The 23,211-nt window shown below is 47.5% G+C and overlaps 1 protein-coding gene and 1 pseudogene across 5 annotated transcripts; both read left to right on the top strand.

Annotated features, from left to right (window-relative positions):
• The first annotated feature begins 146 nt into the window (after positions 1–146).
• SERPINB6 (serpin family B member 6) lies at positions 147–21,187 on the top strand. Of its 5 annotated transcripts, none has more exons than XM_012768441.3 (7): positions 147–228; positions 9,242–9,416; positions 12,800–12,952; positions 15,745–15,862; positions 16,661–16,803; positions 20,340–20,495; positions 20,633–21,187. In XM_012768441.3, the coding sequence occupies exons 2-7, from the start codon at positions 9,252–9,254 to the stop codon at positions 21,035–21,037; spliced, it is 1,140 nt and encodes a 379-aa protein (XP_012623895.2). In that variant the 5' UTR covers positions 147–228; positions 9,242–9,251; the 3' UTR covers positions 21,038–21,187. The 5 variants fall into 5 exon arrangements, with proteins under 5 accessions (XP_012623895.2, XP_012623893.2, XP_012623897.2 ...); XM_012768439.3 differs by lacking the exon at positions 147–228 and adding an exon at positions 236–368; XM_012768443.3 differs by lacking the exon at positions 147–228 and adding an exon at positions 379–395.
• On the top strand, positions 771–5,531 carry LOC142876316 (small ribosomal subunit protein uS8-like; annotated as a pseudogene).
• Positions 21,188–23,211: the final 2,024 nt, after the last annotated feature.

Raw genomic sequence — 23,211 nt, 5'->3', positions numbered from 1 at the left:
CCCTCGCGCAGGCGCTCGGCCGTCCGCTCCAGCGCCGCGGGCTTGGGGAGGGCGGGGCGCGCGGGGCGGGGCGCGCGGGGCGGGGCGCGCGGGCCCGGAGCCGTGAGGAGTGGGCGTGGCCGCGCGGGGCCGTGACCCCTGCGGGCCCGGCGGGGCGGGGCGGGGCGGGGCTCCTGGCTCGGGTTCTCTTCTGGCGCCGGAGGCAGCAGCGGACGGTGAAGTCGCCGGGTGAGTTGCGCGTGGTCGCGGGCCGGCAGGTGACCCCGACCCCGGGCGCGCAGGCCCAGCGCCCGAGCAGGAGGCGGCCGGCGCGGGATGGGGGCGGCGCCCAGCCTCCCGGGCTGCTGCGCCGGGCCCCCGGGCCACAGGTGACCCTCGCTGGCCCCGCAGCCACGGTGACGTCCCCGCCCTCTCAGAGGCCACGGGTGACACTCGCCTCGCAACCCCCAGGACGCGGGCTCGCGCCGGGCGCCGGGCGTTGGGAACCTGGGAGGGCTGGAGGCGGAGGGGCGGGACCCGTCCTCCTGCGCCTGTGGCGGCCGGCCTGGCTCGGGACTTGGCAAATTCTGCTGCGCTGTTGGAGGTCGCTGCGGCCTGTGGGCACAATCGTGAGGACCACTCCGATCTTGTCACTGCTGTGATTTTTTAATCAAACTCACTGCAGGCAAAATATTACAAGATTTGATGTCTTCAAGGCAAAGAGGACATGGGGGAAACTTTAACTGTGTTTGGAGTTTGCTAGATGAAATTGGCATTTAAGTTAGTTTCTTCCTTTTTCCCCTTACAGCTCAGTTTTGGAAAACGTATAGAAAATTAATATTCATATGCTGTCAGAAATACTCAATGGGAGAGGGAAGCTGAGGCAGTTTGGGCACTTTTGGTTCCAGGGCCTTTATTCCTGATGACAGGAATGTGCCCCACCAGGCTGCCTCTTTGCTTCCTGGTGCGGTTTAGGACTGATGAGATAAGATCTGTTGTGTTAAGTAACCTTTGGATTAAGGTCCTGAGGACTACTTGGTATTTCTGGAGCCTGTGATTAACTTGAGTGACTGCTGTTATCAGTATGGATGGGTGTGTCAGGCTGTTTCACGGCCACCTCTGAGTAATTGCATCTGTTGGGACTTGGTGCCATCACAGAGAAAGGCACTTTTGGTCATACTTGACTACAGAAACTAACAATTTAGATTAAATAAGGGCAGTTCTAACCCAAGGCATTTCATTACAATTCAGCATATTACAGTTAACTCAGACCTGTAACAGTAGAGTGACATTAGAATGAAGAGAATCAATATTCTTTTCTATGTATCTGATGACAAGGGTACTCAGCCGGACATTGTAAGGTCCCTTGGAAGACCACACACCTTACATTTCCAAGCGTCCTTGACCTGGGATTAGGCCAAGACATCTGAAGAAAGAATATAATGTATACAGTAATTCCCCTGTTTATATGTTAAGCAGTTGCTGCTCAGAGAAGTTACACACACACACACACACACACACACACACACACACACACACACGCACAGACAGCATAAGAAAACTAAGGTTAGGGGCAAAGCAGGAGCCCAAGTTTCCATTCCAACTATTTTTAAATGGTTATTAAATGTTGTAGAAAACAACGACATCCTTAATAGAAGTTAAAAAGCACAATTAAGTAGTGACACCTAAAAAAATTATTAAGATGTGTTAACAGAAAAAAGCCAAACTCTGTAAAATAATTTTAAAGAGATTTATTCTGAGTCAAATTTGAGGACCATGACCCGGGGCCACTGCCAAGAAGCCTTGGGCAAGTGGACTTGCTGTGGCTGGGTTACAGTTTGGTTTTTATACATTTCAGAGAGACAGGGGTTACAGGTAAAGCTATCAATCAATACGTGGGAGGCATACATTGGTTTGGCCCCAAAAGGTGGAACATCTCAAAGGGGGGGGGCTTACAGGTTATAGGTGGGTTTAAAGATATTTTGGATTGTAATTGGTTAAAGACATGAAGCTTTGTCTGAAGGCTTGGAATGTTTTAACATAAGGAGCTGTTTTCAGAGGTAAGCCACTGGGACATAGATTTGTTGTGTAAATTGAGCACCTGCAGGTTTTTCTTGCATACCCTTAGGCCTGTTAATGGGTTACAGAGGAAGTCCCCAAGAAGGGAGGAGGGCATGATAAGGCGTGTCTGACCTCCCTCCTCCTGGCAGACAATTTAATTTTAGGATATTCCTTGGGCCTCGAGGGGGTCCATTCAGTCAGCCAGTGGGGGTTGAGCCTACTTTAGTTCACAGATGGTATCAGTTGACTAAAATAAATTATGAACATTACCTGCTCAAAGTTACTGGTGATGCTACAGGAAAAACAAAAACAAAAACGATGCTAGGGTAGATTTGTTAGACTTGTTTAAAAATATATATACAATTGTTCATGAATATCCAGTTTTTATGACTGTGTTTAAATATTGCTTTTATTTTTAAAGGTATACGGTTTTTAAAGCAGTAAATAATTTTGAAATACACAATGAATTTTGCATATACATGTGTGTATATACATATGTATATGTGTTTTCATATGTGTGTGAAGGACACTTGGCTGTCTTATTTACTTCAGCTAAAGAATTAGGTACTTGGAAAGCCACTGAAAGGTGTTGAGTTTGCAGTGTGATCTATGGAAGATGCACCCTTGTTACTGGCACAATCACTGAATGGGTAATAGAAAGGCCTCAACATAAAAATCTCACTAGATTGTGTATAAATTTTTTGATATTTGGCATATGTTAGTGGTAAACTTTAAATTTACCACTAAATTTATTGGTAAATTTAATGGTTTTTCTCTCTTTTTATGATTGGGATCTCTTTAATCTATATAGGATTGATTGTTAAGTATATATTATTCATTATTGCAAAGTGATAATGAAAATGCTCTAACTCAGGGACCTCCAGGCACCATGGGGAGGCACTGGGCTGCCACGAAGGGGTGACAGATCCAGTGGAAGCCCCCACCCCCAACTCCCACCCAGCCTACTTTCAGAACATCACCAGCAGCCAGACTAGAAGGTTCTTCCATTTGCTGGTTCCTCAACCAAAAAACTACTGACCCCTTGACCACGCTGCAGTGAAGCCCTTAGCTAACATGTCTTGCCCTGTCAACAAAATTTCCAGCATTGTTTTGTGTTTTCCTCATAAATATGGACTGACATCCAAGGGTCATCAGGCATTTTTGGGAAGCCTAGGTATGAAAGAGAGAGACATAAATAAAATAAAGCCAACACTAACCACAATAGCAAAAGGACCGCAGGGAAAGACAATGCAGGGAGTAGAAGAGGATTCAGTGAAAAAAAAAAGGAAGGCTGTAAAGAAGGACCATCAGAGAAGAAAGAGTCCTTGGAAATCGAAAGTACAATAGCTTAAGTTAATAAAACAATCACTAGAAGGATTGAAGGATAAAATCATGGACTGTTTTCCAGAAAATAGAGCAAAATGTCATTGTTATGGAAAATTCAAGAAAGAGAATGGAACCCTCCAGCTCAGGGAAGCTGGGGTGGGGCAGGGTGGCTGAAGCTCTGGGCTGGTCATCTCTGCAGCAAGTAGCCTTGCTTCAAAGTGTCATACAAGTACCATTTTCTGTGTGTGCCATGCATGGAGAAGGTCAGAAAGTCCTGGATGAAGTCATTCCCAGACTTTTGTACCTGACAAATATGAGGTACAGAAAAAGAACAGAGAGCCAGTCTGGAGGAAATGCCTCAGAGATTTGGAGGTAACATGATGTGCAACCATCATAGACCCTGCCTATCTGCCAGTCAGATGGAATGGTAGAATAAGGACATTTCCAAAAATAAAAGAAATCAGAATATTTATATTCTGTCTTAGAAAGCTATTGAACAATTTTCTCCAACAAAGTAAGGGAGTAAACCATGAAGCAGGAAGATCTTGGGGTCCAAACGCAAGGTATTATTGGCAAAGAGGTATCTCAGATGAGACAGCTATGCAGCACTCTACAGAGCAATGGGTCCAAAGTGGAACCATTTTAATAACGTGGCTGATAGGCAGTGGTTGAGGGCCACACATACATATTATGAAAGAGCAGTAAAATTGCAGCCTAGGTGAAAGTTTCTAAGTGCAAGTGTGTTTTAACAGAGCAAGGTGTATCAGACTTTAAATGTCGATCTTATTTACAGCATGAGATATGCGGGACTTAGAAGAAATATGTATCCCAGCCCTGTCACTGGTGTGCCTAGCAACAGCAGCAGTATTTCCGGTCAGCACCAAAACTCCATGTACTCCCCGCCTAATTTGCATCGATAAGATTAAATTGTACTTCTAGTTTTGTATCTTCTTTTTTCCCCACATAATCTTGTACAGTCCTATGACATTACTCTAATTTTAATTATGATTACTTCCCTTAAGATTCCATCATGGCTTTCCACCATCTTTCCATGCCGCCTTGATGGTGCGCATGAACGTCCTGGCTGAAGCTCTTAAGAGCATCAACAATGCCCAAAAGAGAAGCAGACGCCAGGTTCTTATAAGGCCGTGCTCCAAAGTCATTGTCCGGTTTCTAACTGTGATGATGAAGCATGGTTACATTAGCAAATTTGAAATCATCGATGATCACAAAGCTGGGAAAATTGTTGTGAACCTCACAGGCAGGTTAAACAAGTGTGGAGTGATCAGCCCCAGATTTGATGTGCAACTCAAAGATCTAGAAAAATAGCAGAAAAATCTGCTCCCATCCTGCCAGTTTGGTTTCATTGTATTGACAACTTCAGCTGGCATCATGGTCCATGAAAAAGCAAGAAGAAAACACACAGGAGGGAAAATTCTGGGGTTCATTTTCTAGGGATGTAATACATACTTACAAATAAAATGCCTCAGTGGACAAAAAAAAAAGATTCTATCATGGATATGACAGAATGTAGTTCTCTGTTGTTGAGTATTTAAAGATTTTTTCCCTGTGGCACATGAAGTACTTTAATAGTTATTTTGTGTATAAAATTTTTATCAGTACCTGTGAATTTTATCTTTAGTGACATTCCTAGAAGTGTTATTTTTTATTCAGATGGTATGTTTTTGTGACATTTTCTTTTCTTCCTACTCTCACTTTATTTTACTTTTTTAAAACATAATTCTACATTATACTCAGGAAATATTGGTGTACCAATTTAAAGCATCAGTTGCATAGGATGAGACAGATTGCCTGTCTTTGTCAGTATTGGAAATGAATGGTTTTTGTACTTGCAAATTCATGGTTTAAAAAGGTATATTTTATTTGTTTCCTTTTTTGGGAAGGCTGTGTACCATGGTGATTAAGCAAGTGAACCCCAGAGTTGTACAGACCTAGCTTCCCGGCCTAACTCTGCTGGCTATAGCCCTGGGTCCTCTGCGCTACTTACTGATTCTTAGAGATAAGGCTCTACACCTTTGCTTGCAGTTCTGAAGTTCCCAGCACCTACTTTACAGGGTTGTAAGGATCTTTCAAGAAAAGTGCTAATGTGGACCTTGCACATAGAATATTCTAAAAAATTGGTATTTACTATTTTTCTCTGAAGTTGAAACTTTTAAATATAATCATTAGCTATTGTTTTCTCTCTCACTTTTTTTTTTTTTTTGGTAATTTGCTAATGTTCTTTGCACATATTTCTACTGGGGTCTGTTTTTCCTATTTTTTTGTAGCCCATTTGACTCCATTATTTATTTCTTTATTTACCAGTTTTAAGAGTATTTCATTGCTTCTCGCTGCTTTTCAGGTAGAACATCCAACTATGCTTTTGTCTCCTTTCTGATAATTTTCCTTCTCATTTGTTTCATGAATTGTATTGGCCTTGCCAGACCTATCAGACCAAAGTTATACCAGGATGAGATGACAGATATTTTTATCTCAATCTGTTACCAAAAGCCCGGCCACTTGTCCACCAGGCCAAATCAGAAGAACAAGGACAAATGGTTTGGGAAGTGTTAGGTTTGTTCCAGGTGGGAACCCGAAAAGTATGTACAGGATGGAATGGGGTTAATGGAAAACTTAAGCTTGTAAAACAATAGCTGCAGGAGTCTGGAGAGTCCGTATGTAATAACTTTAATTGTGGACTGGACAGCTGCAGCCTCTCTCTGTGAGCTAAGCCGTCTTGGGGGAAAGTCCGAAGTGTCCCTGTCCCCAGGCCAGGGAAGAGCACCTGTTGTGAGTAGTCCGCAGACACTTGTTTGAGTCTTGACATTAAGGCTGTGTTTCTTGCTTTGGGGTGTCTCGTTTTTTATTCTTAATTTAAAAGTTTTCTTGTTTTACCAATTGTTTTTCCTAAAGTTGATAAGTGGGCAGCTCTTGCTGATCTAGAATCTAAGAACAAAAAATGGGTTGCTTCAGTTTCATATAATGGCTACTTTTGTTTATATTGATGTTCTCTACAAAATCCTGGAGTTATTTTGTTAGGGAACGGCCTTACTCAACCCCACCGAACAGAAGGAAAGAGACACTGAGGATGTAAAATCACAAGAGGAGCTTTATTGTCTGGCTAGCCAGGGTCCGAGCCCTCGAGCCCCAACGCAGTGGTCGCGCTCCTTAGGCAAGGACCCCGACCTGAATTGCGGGGTGCCTCTTATCCCCCCCCCAAAGGGCCCTAGCAACGCACAAACTAATTACGCGCTGGTCATGAGCTGACCTTTGAAGTGATTAATTTTCTTTGTATTCTGCGCGATCCCTGCGCATCCCACCTCCCTTTTGCCTTTCTTCCCAACCCAAGAGATAACCGGAGGTATGAGAATAAACAGATGTGTGGTGTTCGCTAATTGCCTCACCCTACTTCACACAAAGGGGGGGGGAAATTCCTCACTTGTGCCACTGAGACGCCGCCGAAGGGCCATCGAGGCGCCCCCACAATTTCTGTATGGCCAAAGAATCCTATATATTCAGAAGAATTTTAGTAATGTGTACATTCATTAAATTGTACTTTCATCAAAAATTAGTAATCTTAAGATGTATACGGCAAGTCTCAGCAAACCAGGAGTGCCAAGAGTCCCAAGTCTTCTCTATAATGAGCAAAGAAGAATTTGAAAACAAAATATTTACACAAGGACAGCAAATAAGATTTATCGAGTATATTATTTATTGTATTAGTTTCCTGTGGCTGTTGAAACAAAGCACCACAAACTCAGTGCCTTAAAACAACAGGTGTTTATTCTCAGAGTTCTGCAGGTCATGAGCTCAGATCAGCTTTGCTGGGCTGAAGTCGAGGGGCTGCATGAGATGCTTTTCCTTGCTTTATGCAGCGACTGCAGTGCGCTCCGTGCATTTCTTGGCTCAAGGCCCCTTTGTCTTCCAAGCCAGTGTTCATTTTGCCTCTGTCATCTCCTCCCTCTTAGAAAGTTACATGTGATTACATTTCAGAGCAACTCAAATCATCCAGGATAATCTCCCCGTCTCAGCAGCCTTAGTTGAGTCATGGCTGCAGAGTCCCTCTTGCCACATGAGGGAGTGATCTCAGGTTCCAGGGAGGAGGACCCGGTTATCCTTGTGGCCCTCACTCTGCCAACACAGCTGTGAATGTCAAGGACCGCTCGGTGAAGAAGGGGTTAATTCTATACCTCCTCACAGGTCCTTCAGTTGGGCACCTCCTTCCCTCTGCCATCTAGCCTGGAAATATCTGCCTGACTTCTCCCTTCCTTGTTCTGTGGGTTCCCGCCCACTGCTCAAGTGAGTCATTGGGAATGCCTCAGAATGTGGCATTCTCCGACCGATTTGGTAGATGTTTGTGAACTGTGTCAGAGCAGACAGCTCTGGACCCGGAGTCACCTCCCCGCCTGCCCTGCGACATTTGCAACCGCCTGACCACTGGGCCCCTGTCTGCCCCGTGTGCGGCCTCCCAAGTCTTGCAGGCTCTTCTTGAGCAGGAGCCGAAAGACAAGGCCTTAGCCCTGAGTTAGCTCGTCCGCCCCTTGGCCCAGAAATATCACTTCTCTTCTGTGAACTTCACCTTCCCCATTGTAAAATGGGGAGCTGACAGTAGGTGCCTCTGAAGACATGTCGTGCTTGAATGTTTTGTGATTCTGTGATCCGACCTGCCTGAAGAGAACCCACCTCACCGCGCCCCGGCTGCCCGGCCGTGTTCTGCGCTGAGCCCTGGCAGGGCTGCGTGGCCGACTGTCAAGAAGAGGCCTGCAGCCGGGCCCCAACCTCGGGGCCTGCGTCTGGAGGTGGAGGTGGAGGTGGGCACGCCCGTGCCCAGAGCGGGGCCTGCGTGGTGAGGCGAGGTGCTGCGAGTGCACGCCCAGGCGCCCTTTGCTCCCCAGGGGCCGTGGCGGCGGCTGCGCAGCAGGAGGTCCTCAGAGCCCCTAGCTGTGCTAGCTGAGAACGGGGCCTTGCCACCTGCGTAGGTTTCCTAGAAGGAGGGCTGAGAGTCAGCGAGTGCTTATTCATATGACTCACGTGCCTCTCTGTGTGTGGCTTGATTTATCATCTCTTATTTTAAGGCTTCAGGCTACTCAAAATGGGGTCTTCTCCCACATTATGAAGACATTCAGCCATCTTTTCCTGTGTAACTCTGAGTGAATTTATCATTTTTAATCATTTTCAAATTTACAACACAACACATCTAAGCCAGTATGGCGCCCTGAAGAACAGCCGTGGAAGTGACTCCAGTAAATGGTCTCCTGTGCCCCCTCCCGCTCTTTTTTTTTTTTTTTTTTTTTTTTTTGAGACAGAGTCTCACTTTGTTGTCCAGGCTAGAGTGAGTGCCGTGGCGTCAGCCTAGCTCACAGCAACCTCAAACTCCTGGGCTTGAGTGATCCTTCTGCCTCAGCCTCCCGAGTAGCTGGGACTACAGGCATGCGCCACCATGCCCAGCTAATTTTTTATATATATATCAGTTGGCCAATTAATTTCTTTCTATTTATAGTAGAGACGGGGTCTCGCTCTTGCTCAGGCTGGTTTTGAACTCCTGACCTTGAGCAATCCGCCCGCCTCGGCCTCCCAAGAGCTAGGATTACAGGCGTGAGCCACAGCGCCCGGCCCCCCCTCCCGCTCTTGCTCCCCACTCACGGGCAAACGTGCAGGTAGATGTCCTCATACGGGGTTGTATTCTAAACATGACTGTTCATTTTTTATGCTTAATATTAGAAACACACAAAATAATTTTGAGGGCCCCAAAAAGAAACGCTCAGGGTGTTATGTGTCTCTCTGCCTGCTACTGCCCCAGAGTGTCCGTGGTGACTGTCAGCGGCAGTGGACGTGCGCCAGCCTGTGTCATGCTCACGTGAATCCATCCTTCCAGGCTCCCCACCATGGATGCTCTCGCAGAAGCAAATGGCACCTTCGCCTTAAACCTGCTGAAAACCCTGGGTGAAGACAGCTCCAAGAATGTGTTTTTCTCACCCATGAGCATCTCCTCTGCCCTGGCCATGGTCTCCATGGGGGCAAAGGGCAACACGGCCGCCCAGATGGCCCAGGTATGGTGTCAGGGCAAAAGTAAGTGCTATTAATTGCCAATTGGTTCTTCCTCCACACTCCAAGTCCCAAAGGATTGCTCTGGACGGGTAACTGCAGGTGTCACAGGGGATGGTGAGCTGATGGTCCTGGACAGGCTACCCCTAGCCAGAGTGCTTGGACCTGTCGGGTGGGAGGGGGCTTGATTCAGAGGAATGAGTGATTTCATCCCCATGGGGCTTAGCTTGCTTATGAGTTTGTATATAGATGTAGAATCACCATTCGGGTCGAGTCCTGTGATGTACTTTGGGTATTGTCACCTTCTTTTTGGTTGTTAGAAATTTTTATTTTCTCATTTATATATAAAATACCCTTCGAATGGCACTTGTCAGCCAAAAAATGTTTCAGTAGTGTTTCAGTTATTTGTTGTTGAGTAACCAACATTCCAAAACTTAGTGGCTTAGGATGACACTTTTCTGTTTGTTGATTCTGGGTAGATCAGGTAGTTCCTTTGCTCTGCTTGGTGCTGGGTGGGTCCCTCACGGTGTGGCTTCTTCAGGGAGGGGGAGGAGGTCAGCAGGACACCTCAGGCCCCTCCCCTGTGGTCTTCCTCTTGGGAGCCTTCCACACACATGTCTTTGGCAGGGCTGCTGGGGCTCCTGTAGGCACAGTAACTGGATTCCAAGGGGAAGCTCTCCCAGAGGGAAGGCGGCTGGGAGCGCAAGTGTGTATCAAGCCTCTGCGTGAGTCCTACTTGCTCAGGCCCGCTGCTGCAGGCAGGCATACCTCCAAGCCCAGGGTCAATCTGAGAAGGGCTGAGCAAGGCCATGAACACCACGGGTGTGGCTTGTTGGGGCCGCCCATGCTGCCGCTGCCTGCCCTCTGGCCTCTAATGGGTACCAGCTCTCCCAGAGCCCTGAAGTCTCATCCCACCCTGGGCTCAGGCTCGGGCTGGAAGTCCAGAAGGAACAGGAGTGGCTGAGGCTCTTCAGCTGCAGCTCCTCCGTGTGGCTCCTTGGGTACAGAGATTCATGAACTAAAAAGAGACAATTATCCTACCCCTCCGCACCTCCTCAGACATGCAGTGGTGAGACAGGGTGAGATAACTTCAGGGGACACTCCCTTCAAAAGCCACGGGGGCAGTTCCGTGTGGAGCGTTTAGGTGTCATGCTCTGATTCTTTGCGGGGGGTGTGTGGGTTTGTGCTTTGTCAGGCATGGTGTAGCAGGCCTTTGGGGCTGCAAAGTCGGTCCTTTCGCACTAACTCACGGCGGGCTGTGCAGTGCCCTGACCGAAATGCCCATGGGCTACGTCATCTTTAAGGTTCTAAGTGAGAAGAAACTTCAAGAGGTTGATAGTTCATGGAAAGAATTTGAAACTCCAGAGGAAGCTAATAAAATAATAAAGCTAGCACATTTTGAGAAATTTCAGGCTACAGCAGAAGCATTAGCAGCACTCACAGCCCTGATAGAGGACAAAAGCAATAAAGCTGAAGGAGGTTCTGAAGACAAGAGTAAAAGCAGCCCACAGAGCCCTGGCTATAGCTGATGCTAAACTAGGAGGGGGTGTAAAAGAAGAGCTGGATCTTGGGCACAGTATACTTTTTGTTTTATGTGATTCTCGATCTGTAAGTGGAACAGAAAAGGCATGAGCAAAAGTAGAAAAATGTGAACAGAAATGTAAAGTGAAGACTCATCCTCTTTGTGGTGACTCCATATTTCCAACCTGTTCTAAGAAACAAAGTAGAGCTGGTAGATAGAGAGGATGAAATTACTGAAAGGAAAGTGGGAAAAAAAAGCCAAGATTAAAATTAAAGTTGAAGAAGAGAAACAAGAAGAAGTGGTAGAAGAAGAGGAGACATCAGTGAGGAAGAAAATGGATAAAAAGAAACATATTAAGGAAGAAGCTCTTTCTGAGGAAGAGCCGTGCACCAGCACAGAATTCCCAGACTGGAGAAAAAGAAAAAAGAATGAGGCTCACAGAGGGAGCCATGATGTTGTCAGCCAGATGCATGGAGCTGGAGATGCAGCTGGGACGCCAGGGTGCTCTGGGGCAGGCTCGAGGCAAGGCTGCCTTGTCAAACCTGTGTTTCTTCTATCAGCTGTTAACTTTATCATGTCATTTCCTAGCATCTTCAATATGCAAATAGAATTGCCTTTGTATTTAAAAAAGATAGTGAGGGGAGGTATATTAACTTGCTAGGGCTGCTGTAACAGACACCGCAGACTGGGGCCTAAGCCACAGGAATTCCTTTATTTCCTCACAGTTCTGGAGGCTGCAAGTCTGAGATCAGGTGTGGGCAGGTTAGTTTCTCCTGGGGCCTCTCTCCTTGTGTCCTTACATGGTCATTCCTCTGGGTTGGAAATAGTTCCTTTAAATCCTGCTCAGAAGCGGAACAGTTCCCTCTTAGCTCGTCTTTCTCTCCCTGTGTGTCATCCCAGGCAGCTAGAAGAAGCCACAGCCTTCCTGGCCCCTGGCCAGGTGCACAGGTTCACGGGATGGCCCATCTTCCCGCCACTGCAGGCGGCTGTCTGCCCACTCCTGCGGGTGCACACCATGGCCCCTTTCTCCAGCCCCTAGTAGTAATTTCATCAGCGTCCTTCCAGCCTCTGCCGGCTGCCTCCATCCAAAGCCAGGGCCACATATTTTAGGTTTTTGTCATGGTAGAACTTCACTTCTAGATGGCTGCATGTGTCATCTGTTGTCACGAAACAAACCATCCCAAACTTGGTGGCTGTAAATAACAGTGATTGTTTCTCTGATCCTATGGCCTATCCAGGCAGGTCTTCTGCTCCCCATCGTGCTGGCTGGGGTCACTCATATGGCTGGTTCAGTGGGCAGTGGGTTCAAGAAGGCCTCTCTCATCTGGGGCCTCCGTTCTCTTCCAAGCAGCTCTCCCCATTGCCAGCTCCTCAGGACGTTCCCTGCGGCTTCCCCTCCAGCAGCGTATGTGGGACTCCTTCATCATGGTGGCTGGGGTTCGAGAGAGCAAATGTGGCAGCTTCCAGGCCTTTCAAAAAGGATCTAGGCCTGGAACAGCATCACTTCGCTGAACTCTGTTGGTCAGAGCCAGCGGCAGGCCAGCGCAGACCCAGGGGCCAAGGAGAGCTGCACTTCTGATGTCAAGAGTGGCCCCGTTTGCAGAGACGGGAGGTTTGGTTGGCAGTGCTGTTTGTAGCCAAACTGTAGAGAGCCTGTGTGGGTTTGTGGAGGGGCAATTTCTGCTCATACCAGTACTGGCAGGGTACAGGGAGGGAGCTTTGAAGACACTTTTGGTCTTCAGTTGGATGGATCTTTGAAGTGGTAGTAGGGATCTGAACACTTGTTAAGCTAAGTTTGGTGGTGTCCCTGTTTCCCAAAGTCAGAGCTTACTGAAGTTGTGTGCTTTTATTCATTTTCGATTTCAGGCACTTTGTTTAAACAAAAGCAGTGGCGGTGGAGGTGGAGATGTCCACCAGGGCTTCCAGTCGCTTCTCACCGAAGTGAATAAGACTGGCACTCAGTACTTGCTGAGAACGGCCAACAGGCTCTTTGGGGAAAAGTCTTGTGAGTTCCTCTCGGTAAGTCATCCTTGCTGCTACCCACAAAAGACATAAAGGTGGTGAGGGGAGGTGGGGAGGACACGTGGCCCAGCAGGAACCGTGTGGCTGTGAATGTCATTATACCACCCACATGGTTTTAAATTTGCTTCTCATCACCTAGCAATGTATCTTAGATTCTTTGCATCTCCGTTTATGTGGCTCTACCTCATGTCTTTGAACTGCTGTCTGGTGCCTAAGCATGGACATACCGCACCGCAGTCACCGGCCCTTCGTTGGTAGGAGTTGAGGTCAAGCCCTGTCTGGCTATTATAGGCAGTGGAGGTTTTTGCATGTGACTGAGCTTATGTGCATGTGTTGCTCCAAGGTGGATTTGTAGAGGTGAGGAAGAAGTGAAGCTTTGAAATTTTAAGAAGTATTGCTACTTTGCTCTTCAAATTGCTGTTTACGTTCCCTCCAGGAATATTAGCAGCATGCTCATTTGCACCCATCATCATCAACACCGCATGCTGTTAACCTTTTATAGTGTGATTTTGTGAGATTGAACAATTTTCTTATGTGTTTTGAGCATATATGTATTTTCTGCAAATTGTCTATTTATCCTTTGCACATTTTTCTATCAGACTGTATGTATGCCTTTTTTCTCATTGATTTGTGAATTGTTTGTATGTTTGGGATATCAATATTATTCTGTAATTTTTTTCTATCATTTTTCAACTTGGTTTCAGAATCTACATTAATTGTTTTTAAAAAATGGTATAAAGTGAATGTAGACAAGCATGAGGTCAAATATTGGTAAGATTTATACCAGTGTGATCTTTTACAATTTGTTTTACTTATTTTTATCAGTCTTAGCTACTTTCTAGTTATTGTCTTTTCTCAAAACTGTCTATATAAAGAAAAGCAAAACTTCCACAAACACAAGGTATTGTTGATTTGCTTTAACTTTCCTTTTTTCTTTGCTGGTAGATATTTTAAGAAAAAGAAAAATATTAAAATGTTATTTTGATATTATGATATAAAATAAAGAGATCAGAAACATTAGTTAATTCTTTCTCATTAATTTAGTGTTACAAGAATCCAGTATCCATCACAACATGTAATTAGATATTTCTTTAGTTTAATTATTCATTGCTTATAAAATAGTAACAAATAGCAGATAGTTATTTTCAAATGTGTCTAAAAGTTATAAAAATCATCCAAGGGTATGACAAGGTATCAATATGTGAGTGACCAGTTTACTTCTACGCTATTTTCTTAGATTGAGAGATTTAAAAAGTTTTCCAAAGCATTGATGAAGAAGCAGTGCAGTGAAATTGGCAAAGCACACACTATGCAAAGCTTAAATGAAATGCTTCGTGAAGTTCCCCTTGTACAGTGCCTGCCCCATACTGAGACCTCAGTGATGTTATGTAAGACAGTAATAATGAAAATAATTCATCTGGTCCTTGAAGTAACTCTCTGAGGTATAGCTGGTGCTGTCTCCTCATGGACAGGGGAGGACGAGGAGGCACAGAGAGACCTATCGACTTTTCTAAGGCCACAATGCTAATGTGCCATAGAGCTTGTGTTCATAACTACTGTGCGTCATTGTCTCTCTAATGCTGTACTGAAGGAGAAACGTGAGATCATGTAAAATAAAAGCAATTCTCAAAAGAGGAACTAAATATTTAACCATAAGCTATTCAAATGAAAGTTTGGGAAATCATCCCATAGTACACTGTCGACATAACTAGTTATTTCAGCGCACTTATTTTCTATCACATTTTCCTCTTTTATATGGCATAATGTAGGTGTTCATTAACATCATTTCATAGAATATATTAGCAAATTACAGTTTGAACTTTTTTGGGAGTTGTTAACAGTCTAAAACTGAGCCATCCGGCATAGTAGCCACTAGGCACAGGTAGCTGTTTGAATTCCAGTGCAGCTAATTAATACAGAATGGAATGACATTCCATCCCTCAGCTGCAGCGGCGAACTTCTGTGCTGGAGAGCCACTGATTCCCTTCTGGCAGGCGTCCTCACAGAGAGCTGCCCGGGGAAGTGCCGCTGGGCGGGGAGTGCTGCGCGGATCACTCGTTTCCCCTGTTCTGTGGCGCCCTGGAGCCTGGCTGCTGCACGTGCTCTGCAGCGCAGAGGGAGCTGTGGCTCTTGCTGGGCTGACCGCACCTAGCGCATGCAGGAGTTAATCATCAGGGGTCACACAGTGTGACTACAGCTGGTCACCATGTCTTGTCAAGTACCTCCTTGATGCAAGGTTACTCCCTTTAAGTACCCAGCAGTTTGTGAAGTTTATTTGATATTCAGACCATGATTTGATTTAGTTTATAAGCTAGGGTTAAATATAGCTAAAGGCTGGGCACACGGAGGCTCATGCCTGTAATCCTACCACTCCGGGAGGCTAAGGCAGGAGGATCGCTTGAGGCCAGGAGCTCTAGATCAGCCTGAGCAAGAGTGAGATCCCGTCTTTACGTAAAAATGGAAAATTAGCCAGATGTGGTGGTGCATACCTGTAGTCCCAGCTACTCAGAAGGCTGAAGTGGGAGAATTGCTGGAGCCCAGGAGTTTGAGGTTCCAGTGAGCCATGATGATGCCACTGCACTCTAGCCCAGGCAACACAGCCCTGTCTCAAAAAAGAAATAAAAGCTAAAAACTAAAAAGTTGGATTTTAGGTTAATTCCTTATATTTATTTATATTACACATGTAAATCATGAAGTTATTGATTCTCTGATTTGGCACAATGAAGAAGTAAGCTGTTGGTGTTCATTATTTTAGTAGCCATGCAGTTATATTGCTCTGTCTCTCCTAGTCTTTTAAAGATTCCTGCCACAAATTCTACCAAGCAGAGATGGGAGAGCTCGACTTTATCAGTGCTGCAGAGGAGTCTAGAAAACACATAAACACCTGGGTGGCGGAAAAGACAGAAGGTGAAAATATATTCTTATTCTGTTTGTAATAGTATCTTAATCAGTCTTATTGTCATTTCCTTCACGAGACTGTCAAATATAAACAGGAATGATTATTTTTTCTCTAGATAACTAAATCTTAAAAATCTGCTTCGGAATTATTATCAGTATTTGACATTTTGAAACTTTGGAATGTATGACAGTTTCTGTAGCTTTCCCTGCTCTCATCAATGTACCTATGATGCCTCTTCTGGAACAAGCTACATTTTTAATTTTTTTGGGGGGGTGTTAATGTTAGTATAGTCTTTCCTTTCACAAATAGCATGAAAAAATTCTTATTATGGATCATGAGCTGTCTCCCTCAGCGGTACAGCTCATGCGCTGCAGTTTTCATGCATTGCTGCTGGACACTTGGCCATGCCCTAGCCTACCTGCAGTTCTTAAACTGTTCTTTAGGCTTATAACATCTTGTAACCACCCATCTTTTTGACAGTCCTTTAAGTTCCTGTCTTTAAGTCATAGGCACCAGTTATTCCTTTCTATCTCATATGTTATGAATTCATCCTGTACATGTTAACATCTACTTGTTCACTTTGTGTGTTTTATTCAAATGATAGTGTTTTTCTTACCAGAACTTTTACAGTTTTTGTTGCTTTGTTTTAAGGACAAGTATCCCTTTACATTTGAGGGACAGTGAAACTCATTATCTATGTACCTCACTAATTAAGGAGATGCCCCGGTTCGAATGTCGTTTCTGATGTGTCGTGCACCAGCAAACTCAAACTTTTAACTAAGGTGCTCTTTAATTCTTCCTATTAGGTAAAATTGCAGAGCTCCTGTCTCCAGATTCAGTGAATTCATTGACTAATCTGATTCTCGTGAATGCCATCTACTTCAAAGGAAACTGGGATAAACAATTTAACAAAGATCAGACCAAGGAGAGACCATTTAAAGTCAGCAAGGTGAATATTGTGCAATGGCAAAGGAGATTCTTGGAATGGTCCCTTTGTTCACACTGGTTTCCAAAACACGGGACAAGTCCACCTCAAGGAACTGTGCCTTACGTGGCCTGGGGTAGCTGGTGGCCCGGGCTCCCCGCGGGCCTTGGGGCCTTTCTGTCACCCTGCTCCTGCCCCGCGTGTCCTCGGGGTGCTCGCATGCTCCTGGGCCCACCCCGGCACCTGCCCCTCTTGCCGCCCGCGGGGCGCGTCTGATGTGTCGTTCTCGGCTTAATTCAGCTTCTGAAGTTCAAACTCCTTTAAAATATGGTGGCTGCGGCTTTTGGTGGGCCCGGATCCCGCCCATTTCCCTCCAGCTCTCTAGCTTCATTCCCATCAGGACCCAGGCTCTGCCCGCGCCCGCGCCAGCCCTCGGCCGGTCCTCCCGCCGGTGCGCTGCCCCTCTGAGCCGCCGCGCCCCCTGCCGGTCTTCCGGGACACTGCGGGCTGAGCCGCCGCGCCCCCTGCCTGTCTTCCGGGACACTGCGGGCTGAGCCGCCGTGCCCCCTGCCTGTCTTCCTGCGGGCTGAGCCGCCCACGCCCCCTGCCTGTCTTCCGGGACACTGCGGGCTGAGCCGCCGCGCCCCCTGCCTGTCTTCCGGGACACTGCGGGCTGAGCCGCCGCGCCCCCTGCCGGTCTTCCGGGACACTGCGGGCTGAGCCGCCGCGCCCCCTGCCGGTCTTCCGGGACACTGCGGGCTGAGCCGCCGCCGCGCCCCCTGCCGGTCTTCCTGCGGGCTGAGCCGCCCCGCACCCTCTGCCCATCTTCCCTGACTTGTTGGGCTGAGCCACCCGCAGGCGCCTGGGCACACGGGCCTCCCTGAATGGCAAACCGAGGAGCGATACTCAGTCTCCTCTTGACAGTAAAGACGATATAAGCACAGGTTTTTGTTTTTAAACAAGCAAACAAAAGGACACGTAGGTGGATGCTGAGTTTAGCGATCTTTAGCTGCGAAGATGTCGTTTGCTAACGGCGCTTCCTCTTTCACCAAATCCAGTTTATTCTTTAGTGTTTCGTTCATTTTAACCACAGAGGTCTTTGCACCTGCACAGATACAGTGCATTCTTGATCACTGATTAGCTCTTCCAGGCCAAGTTGAGCCTGACGCTTCAGTTTTTCAAGAAATGTATAATATTTTCTTTCAAGCTTTATTCTGAAATGAGTTGTCCAGTTTTCCCCTGGCAAATTTTTTTTCTCTCCCTGAAATTAATCTTTAACAAGATGTATGTTATAACAGAAACACCAGCTCTCTGTGGTTCGGCTCACAGAAGTTCACCTGGAGCTGGTGCAGACCCAGGCTGACCTGGCCTTGGGGCCTGTCCCAGGGGCCGCCTCACTCTTCCTGCTCCACCATCCTCAGCACGGTCCTGCTTCCTCACGTCACCAGATGGCCAGACCACTGCAGTCCAAGCAGCAGAGAAGGACAGGGACAGAGCGGACAGGGCCTAAGCCTTCTCCCCTCAGAGATTCTGCCATTGCATTCAGAGAGGGAAACCCTCCTTCTGCATGGCAGAGGCCAGAACTGTTTCGTGTGGGTTGGGGAGAGGTCCTCTCTCGCTTTCTCATCTCTGCAGTGGAGAAAGAAGGGGGAGGAGCTGCAGTGTTGGGTGCCCCAGCATGTGGAGGACATGTCCCCAAGGGCACAGATTTTGAATTGATATGCATTTTCATTTTAATTTCTTATTGCTAAATGACATAGAATTTATCTACACAATTGCATATTTAGTGAATCATTCAGTTACCAAGATCGGATCCTTTTATATTGCAAAATTGGAGGCTTTGGGTTCTGGAGGGGTTTGGGGAGAAACTGTCTAAGGCAGGAGTCAGCAAATTACAGCCTGAAGCCAAAGCTAGCCTACTGCCTAGTTTTTTAGATCAAGTTGTATTGGAATAAAGCCATGCTTACGTATTTCATCCTACAATGGCAGGTGAGTAGTTGTGGCAGAAACTGTGTGTGGCCACAACACCAAAATATTTACTGTCTGTCCAGTCATGGAAAAGCATGCTGGTCACTGGCTGAGGAAGCGAGTGGGGTAGCCGAGGCCAGGGGCTGCCGCGGGCTCAGGCTGGCTCAGGCAGGCCTCGGCAAGGCGGAGACAGGAAGCTGCGGTAGCAGCGTCTTTGGTGTGTTCCATTCTGCACACAACAACGTGCTATCCCAGCGAGCAGCAGACTACACATGCCTTCAGCGGTGTCTGTCGTGGGGTAGTTAGTGAATTCAGAGGTGCTAGGAGTCAGGGACCAAGGAGGATTGTTGGATGGGGATGCCACCATCCTCCAGTTTTTCTCCCTGTCTGGCTGGGGATGCGTTGGCAACCAATGCAGTTTTTCGAATAAGCGGTATGAATTTTGCCTGGCCTTTCAGTATCCCTGCTAGTTAGTTCATTTATTAATTTATTCAGCAGAAGTTGATTGAGGGCCAGGCATCGTGCTAGGCACCGTGACTGCCGTGTACAAAGCTAGCGAAGCATGCCTTCCTGGGGAAGAGGCAGCGAGCCTAGGAACACGGGAGTGTGTCAGACAGTGGCGGCTGCTACGGAGAGGGGTTGTAGGTTGTGTTTGGGGTGGGGACATAGTTTCAGGTGAGAGCTACTAAGGAAGCCTTCTCTGCCAAGGCAGTATGTGAGCAAAGGCCAGAAAGAGGCAGGAGGAGAGGGGGGAGGCACTGTGTGGATGTGGAATGGGCCGGTTTGCCCCCAGAACCACAAAGAGGCCCCTGTGACTGTTGCAGCTGAACAAAGGGAGAGGGAAGGAGGACGAGCTCTTGTTGCAATCGCAGGTCGTTTTAAGGACTTTGGCTCCTGCTCTGAGTTGGGAGGAGCCAGGGAAGGGCGTGCAGCTAAAGAGCCACGTGGTCTGCCGTGGGTCTCACTGGATCCGTCTGGCTGCTGTGTGGAGAACAATTGCAGAATTATGTTGTGATACTCTAGGGCAGGCTGCTAGCCATGGAGGTAGAAAGAGCATGTCAGATTTGGGTTATATTTTAGAGGTGGAGCCAATATAATTTGCTAATGAGTCAGACATGGATGCTGGAGACAGATGGGATCCAGGGCCCTCCAAGGATTTTGACTGCTGGACGATGGTGCCCTCAGCTGGGAGGGGCAGAGTTGTGGATGGAACGGACTTGGAGGGAGTCTTTGGGGCCCAGTTTCACAGGCAACACGGGGAGTTTCTTTTATGTCCAAATGTGTGGGCCAAGTAGGCAGTAAAGTATGAGTCCTGCCTGCAGAGGAGAGAGAGGTCCGTGCTGGGGATGTACATGTGAGAACCATGTTTAAAGTCACGAGACTGAGATCGCCAAGAGAAAAATAAGTGTCGGGTTTGCCCCCGGGCACCACGGTGTCTGCAGGGTGAAGAGATGAACACGTGCCAACAGCAGGGTGGCCAGGGTGTCCTAGAAGCTGTGGGAGCAAGTGTTCCTAGGGGCTGCTCTGTCGGATTCGCCCAGTGTGTCAGCTGGCTCTTGTTTCAGCTTAATGTTTATCTGTTTCCTTTGCAGAGTGAGAGGAAACCCGTGCAAATGATGTTTAAGAAATCTACTTTTAACATCACCTATATAGGAGAAATATTCACCCAAATTCTGGTGCTTCCCTACGTGGGCAAGGAGCTGAACATGATCATCATGCTTCCAGACGAGAACAGCGACTTGATGACGGTAACCGCGGCTGTGGCCGGGCGCTAGCTGTCGAACTGTGTCACCTGTTAGCGTGCTGCCCGCAGCCACCCTGCCACACAGCAGGGGTGTTCACTTGGCGGCTACCGGTTTTAAAGTCTTCTGCTCTCTCCTTCTAGGTGGAAAAAGAAATCACTTATGAGAAGTTTATAGAATGGACGAGGCCAGACATGATGGATGAAGAAGAGGTGGAAGTGTTCCTCCCCAGGTTTAAACTGGAGGAGAATTACGACATGGAGAATGTCCTTCGCAGCCTGGGTATGACCGATGCCTTCGAGCAGGCCAGGGCAGACTTTTCCGGAATGTCGTCCAAGAGAGATCTGTTTCTGTCCAAGGTCGTGCACAAGTCCTTCGTGGAGGTCAACGAGGAGGGCACAGAGGCTGCGGCTGCCACAGCCGCCATCATGATGATGCGGTGCGCCAGAATCACCCCCAGGTTCTGTGCCGACCGCCCCTTCCTCTTCTTCATCCAGCACAGCGGGACCCACGGGATCCTGTTCTGTGGCCGGTTCTCCTCCCCGTGAGGACACGTCCAGACTCGTGTAGCCCTGCCCTCCCTCCTGCTGACCTGCTTCCCTCTGGCGCGCCACACTGTGCCCGCATCCCAAGTGACCTTACCTGCGCCTGCGCGGTGCTGGCAGCTCGGAAATAAAGGGCCTGATTATGAATCTCAAGTTTAGAACTCTGTGTGTGTGTCTGCAAGTGAGATGTTTTTTCTAGGACCTAGGTCACTAAGCTCACCCTTGCTGGGGACAAAATGTCCCCCACCCCCTACAGCCCGGAGGACCCCACAGCTTCACTGTGGGCAGACAGTTGCCCCCTTGGTCCACTGTGCTACTCTGCTCGAGAAGACAAAGGGTGCTTCTCTCTCCTCTCTACTCATGGCATCGAAGTCTCACCCACTTCCCAGGAGAGGAGAGGGTGAAATGGGAGCTGCAAGGAGGCAAGGGAAGCACGCCTCCGAGACCCTCCCCAGGGAGCTCTCAGGAGCGAGCAAGGGAGGTGGGGAGAGAGGGTAACTCAGACTAGGGAGAAATCAGTCCCCTTCTCCACAGGCATTTCTGCTTCCCTGGGACCAGTGGGTCGCATACCTATTCAAATGCACACTGCACACCTTCCCCGAAAACGGCAAATTACCACCAAGGGGCAGAGAGGACTAGACATGATCATTCACAGTAATGTAGTTTACAACAACTTCATGAGTCAGCACCAGATGGCCTTGTTTCACTGAAAGTATCACAAACAGAAACAAGGGTGGCTAAGGTTTCTGGGTCTACTTGTGTTACTTGCTGGAAACGTGATCGCTACACTCAGCAGCATGGGAGCAAATAATGGGCAGGTTCAGGTGCAGAAGCTGTGCTTTTCCCAGGGCCAGCAGGAAGGACTTCTCCCCAGGCCTGTCTGCAGGCAGTGGGAGCCCAGCCCCTCCGAATTACCTGGTACAACTCATAATCTCACTCCATGTGGTCCACTGTTCCCTTGAATCCAGGCCATGGTGACAGAATGGGACTCAGGAACATCAGGAGATGTGGCCATGGCAAGCAGGAGGGGAAAGGCAGGGGCCAGGACTTGTATTTTGTCTTTCAGCCTTCTCCCTCCTCTGCATGGTACTCCCAGTATTTTTTTAAAGAATTAGGACAAGGGGACTTGAACAAGGACTCTGGGGTGGGGCACGGTCCATTCATGTGATGCTTCCAGCACTGCAGAGAGAGCCTCCGATTACGGCTGGCCCCAACAGCCTGGCATGCTGTTCCTGGAAAGGCGGTCGCTCAGGTGGGGGCAGAGGGTGGGCGAGTGGAATAGTTGCTAACCGTCCGTGCCTCCCGTGGCTTGTCATCCCTTTTCCTGGGATCGTATCGTAGTGAGTTACGAAGGTGGTGCTGGTGGCCCTGTCACAGACTGTGACACACAACAGGCACTCTGCTCTGAGAGGCTCTTTGGTCCTCACTGAGATACTGCCCTTTAGCTGTCAAATTGCCTTTGAAGAGTTATCTGTCACTCAGTATTCGGATACATCTCAGTAAAAGGCATGACCACCGGAATAATGCTTCTAACATCTTTTATAAAATGGCACTAGAAGACATTGGGTGATTTTGTTTAATTTTTTTGATTTCTAAAAATTTTTAAATTTTCTATAGTGAATATGAATTCTTGTATAATGATAAAAATATTTTAAAACTGATTTAAAACAAGAAAATAAGGCCTTCTGTTATATTTAAATATTGTGGAGTTGTGTGTATATGAGGGGGAGATCTGTTCTTTCCCTGTAAGTCATTAAATACTCACAGGCAAAGGTGTTTTCATTCTCACAAGGCTGTCATCTGTATCCTCCTCTCTCCACACTCTTCACATTTCCATGCACTCTTCTTGGAAAGGACTCAGCCTTCCAAAGTCAGTGCAAGCACAGTTCTGGTGGCCAGCGCCTGGCGTGAGATGCCTGGCCTTGGATGTTCTCATCTTCAACAAGGGACATGGACTTTGTATTGTTCTTGAAGCCGTGGTGGTGCACGGTCTGGGGAAAGAACTGAATGACAGGCTATGTTCCACATGCACTGGGGCTTCACTTCCATGCACTCCCCTGCTGAGACTGTTTGCATCTGGGAGAACAGGGCAAGCATGCAGTCAGCTAGAACCTGGGTTCAGATCCCCCCCTGGACACTGCATGTGGCACTCAAGGCACAAATCAGTCCAATCTTAC

The sequence above is a fragment of the Microcebus murinus genome, chromosome 15 (assembly GCF_040939455.1).
Source record: "Microcebus murinus isolate Inina chromosome 15, M.murinus_Inina_mat1.0, whole genome shotgun sequence".
Classification (NCBI taxonomy): domain Eukaryota; kingdom Metazoa; phylum Chordata; class Mammalia; order Primates; family Cheirogaleidae; genus Microcebus; species Microcebus murinus.
The sequence above is the reverse complement of the archived record's forward strand: the minus strand, read 5'-3'. Positions and strand labels throughout refer to the sequence as shown.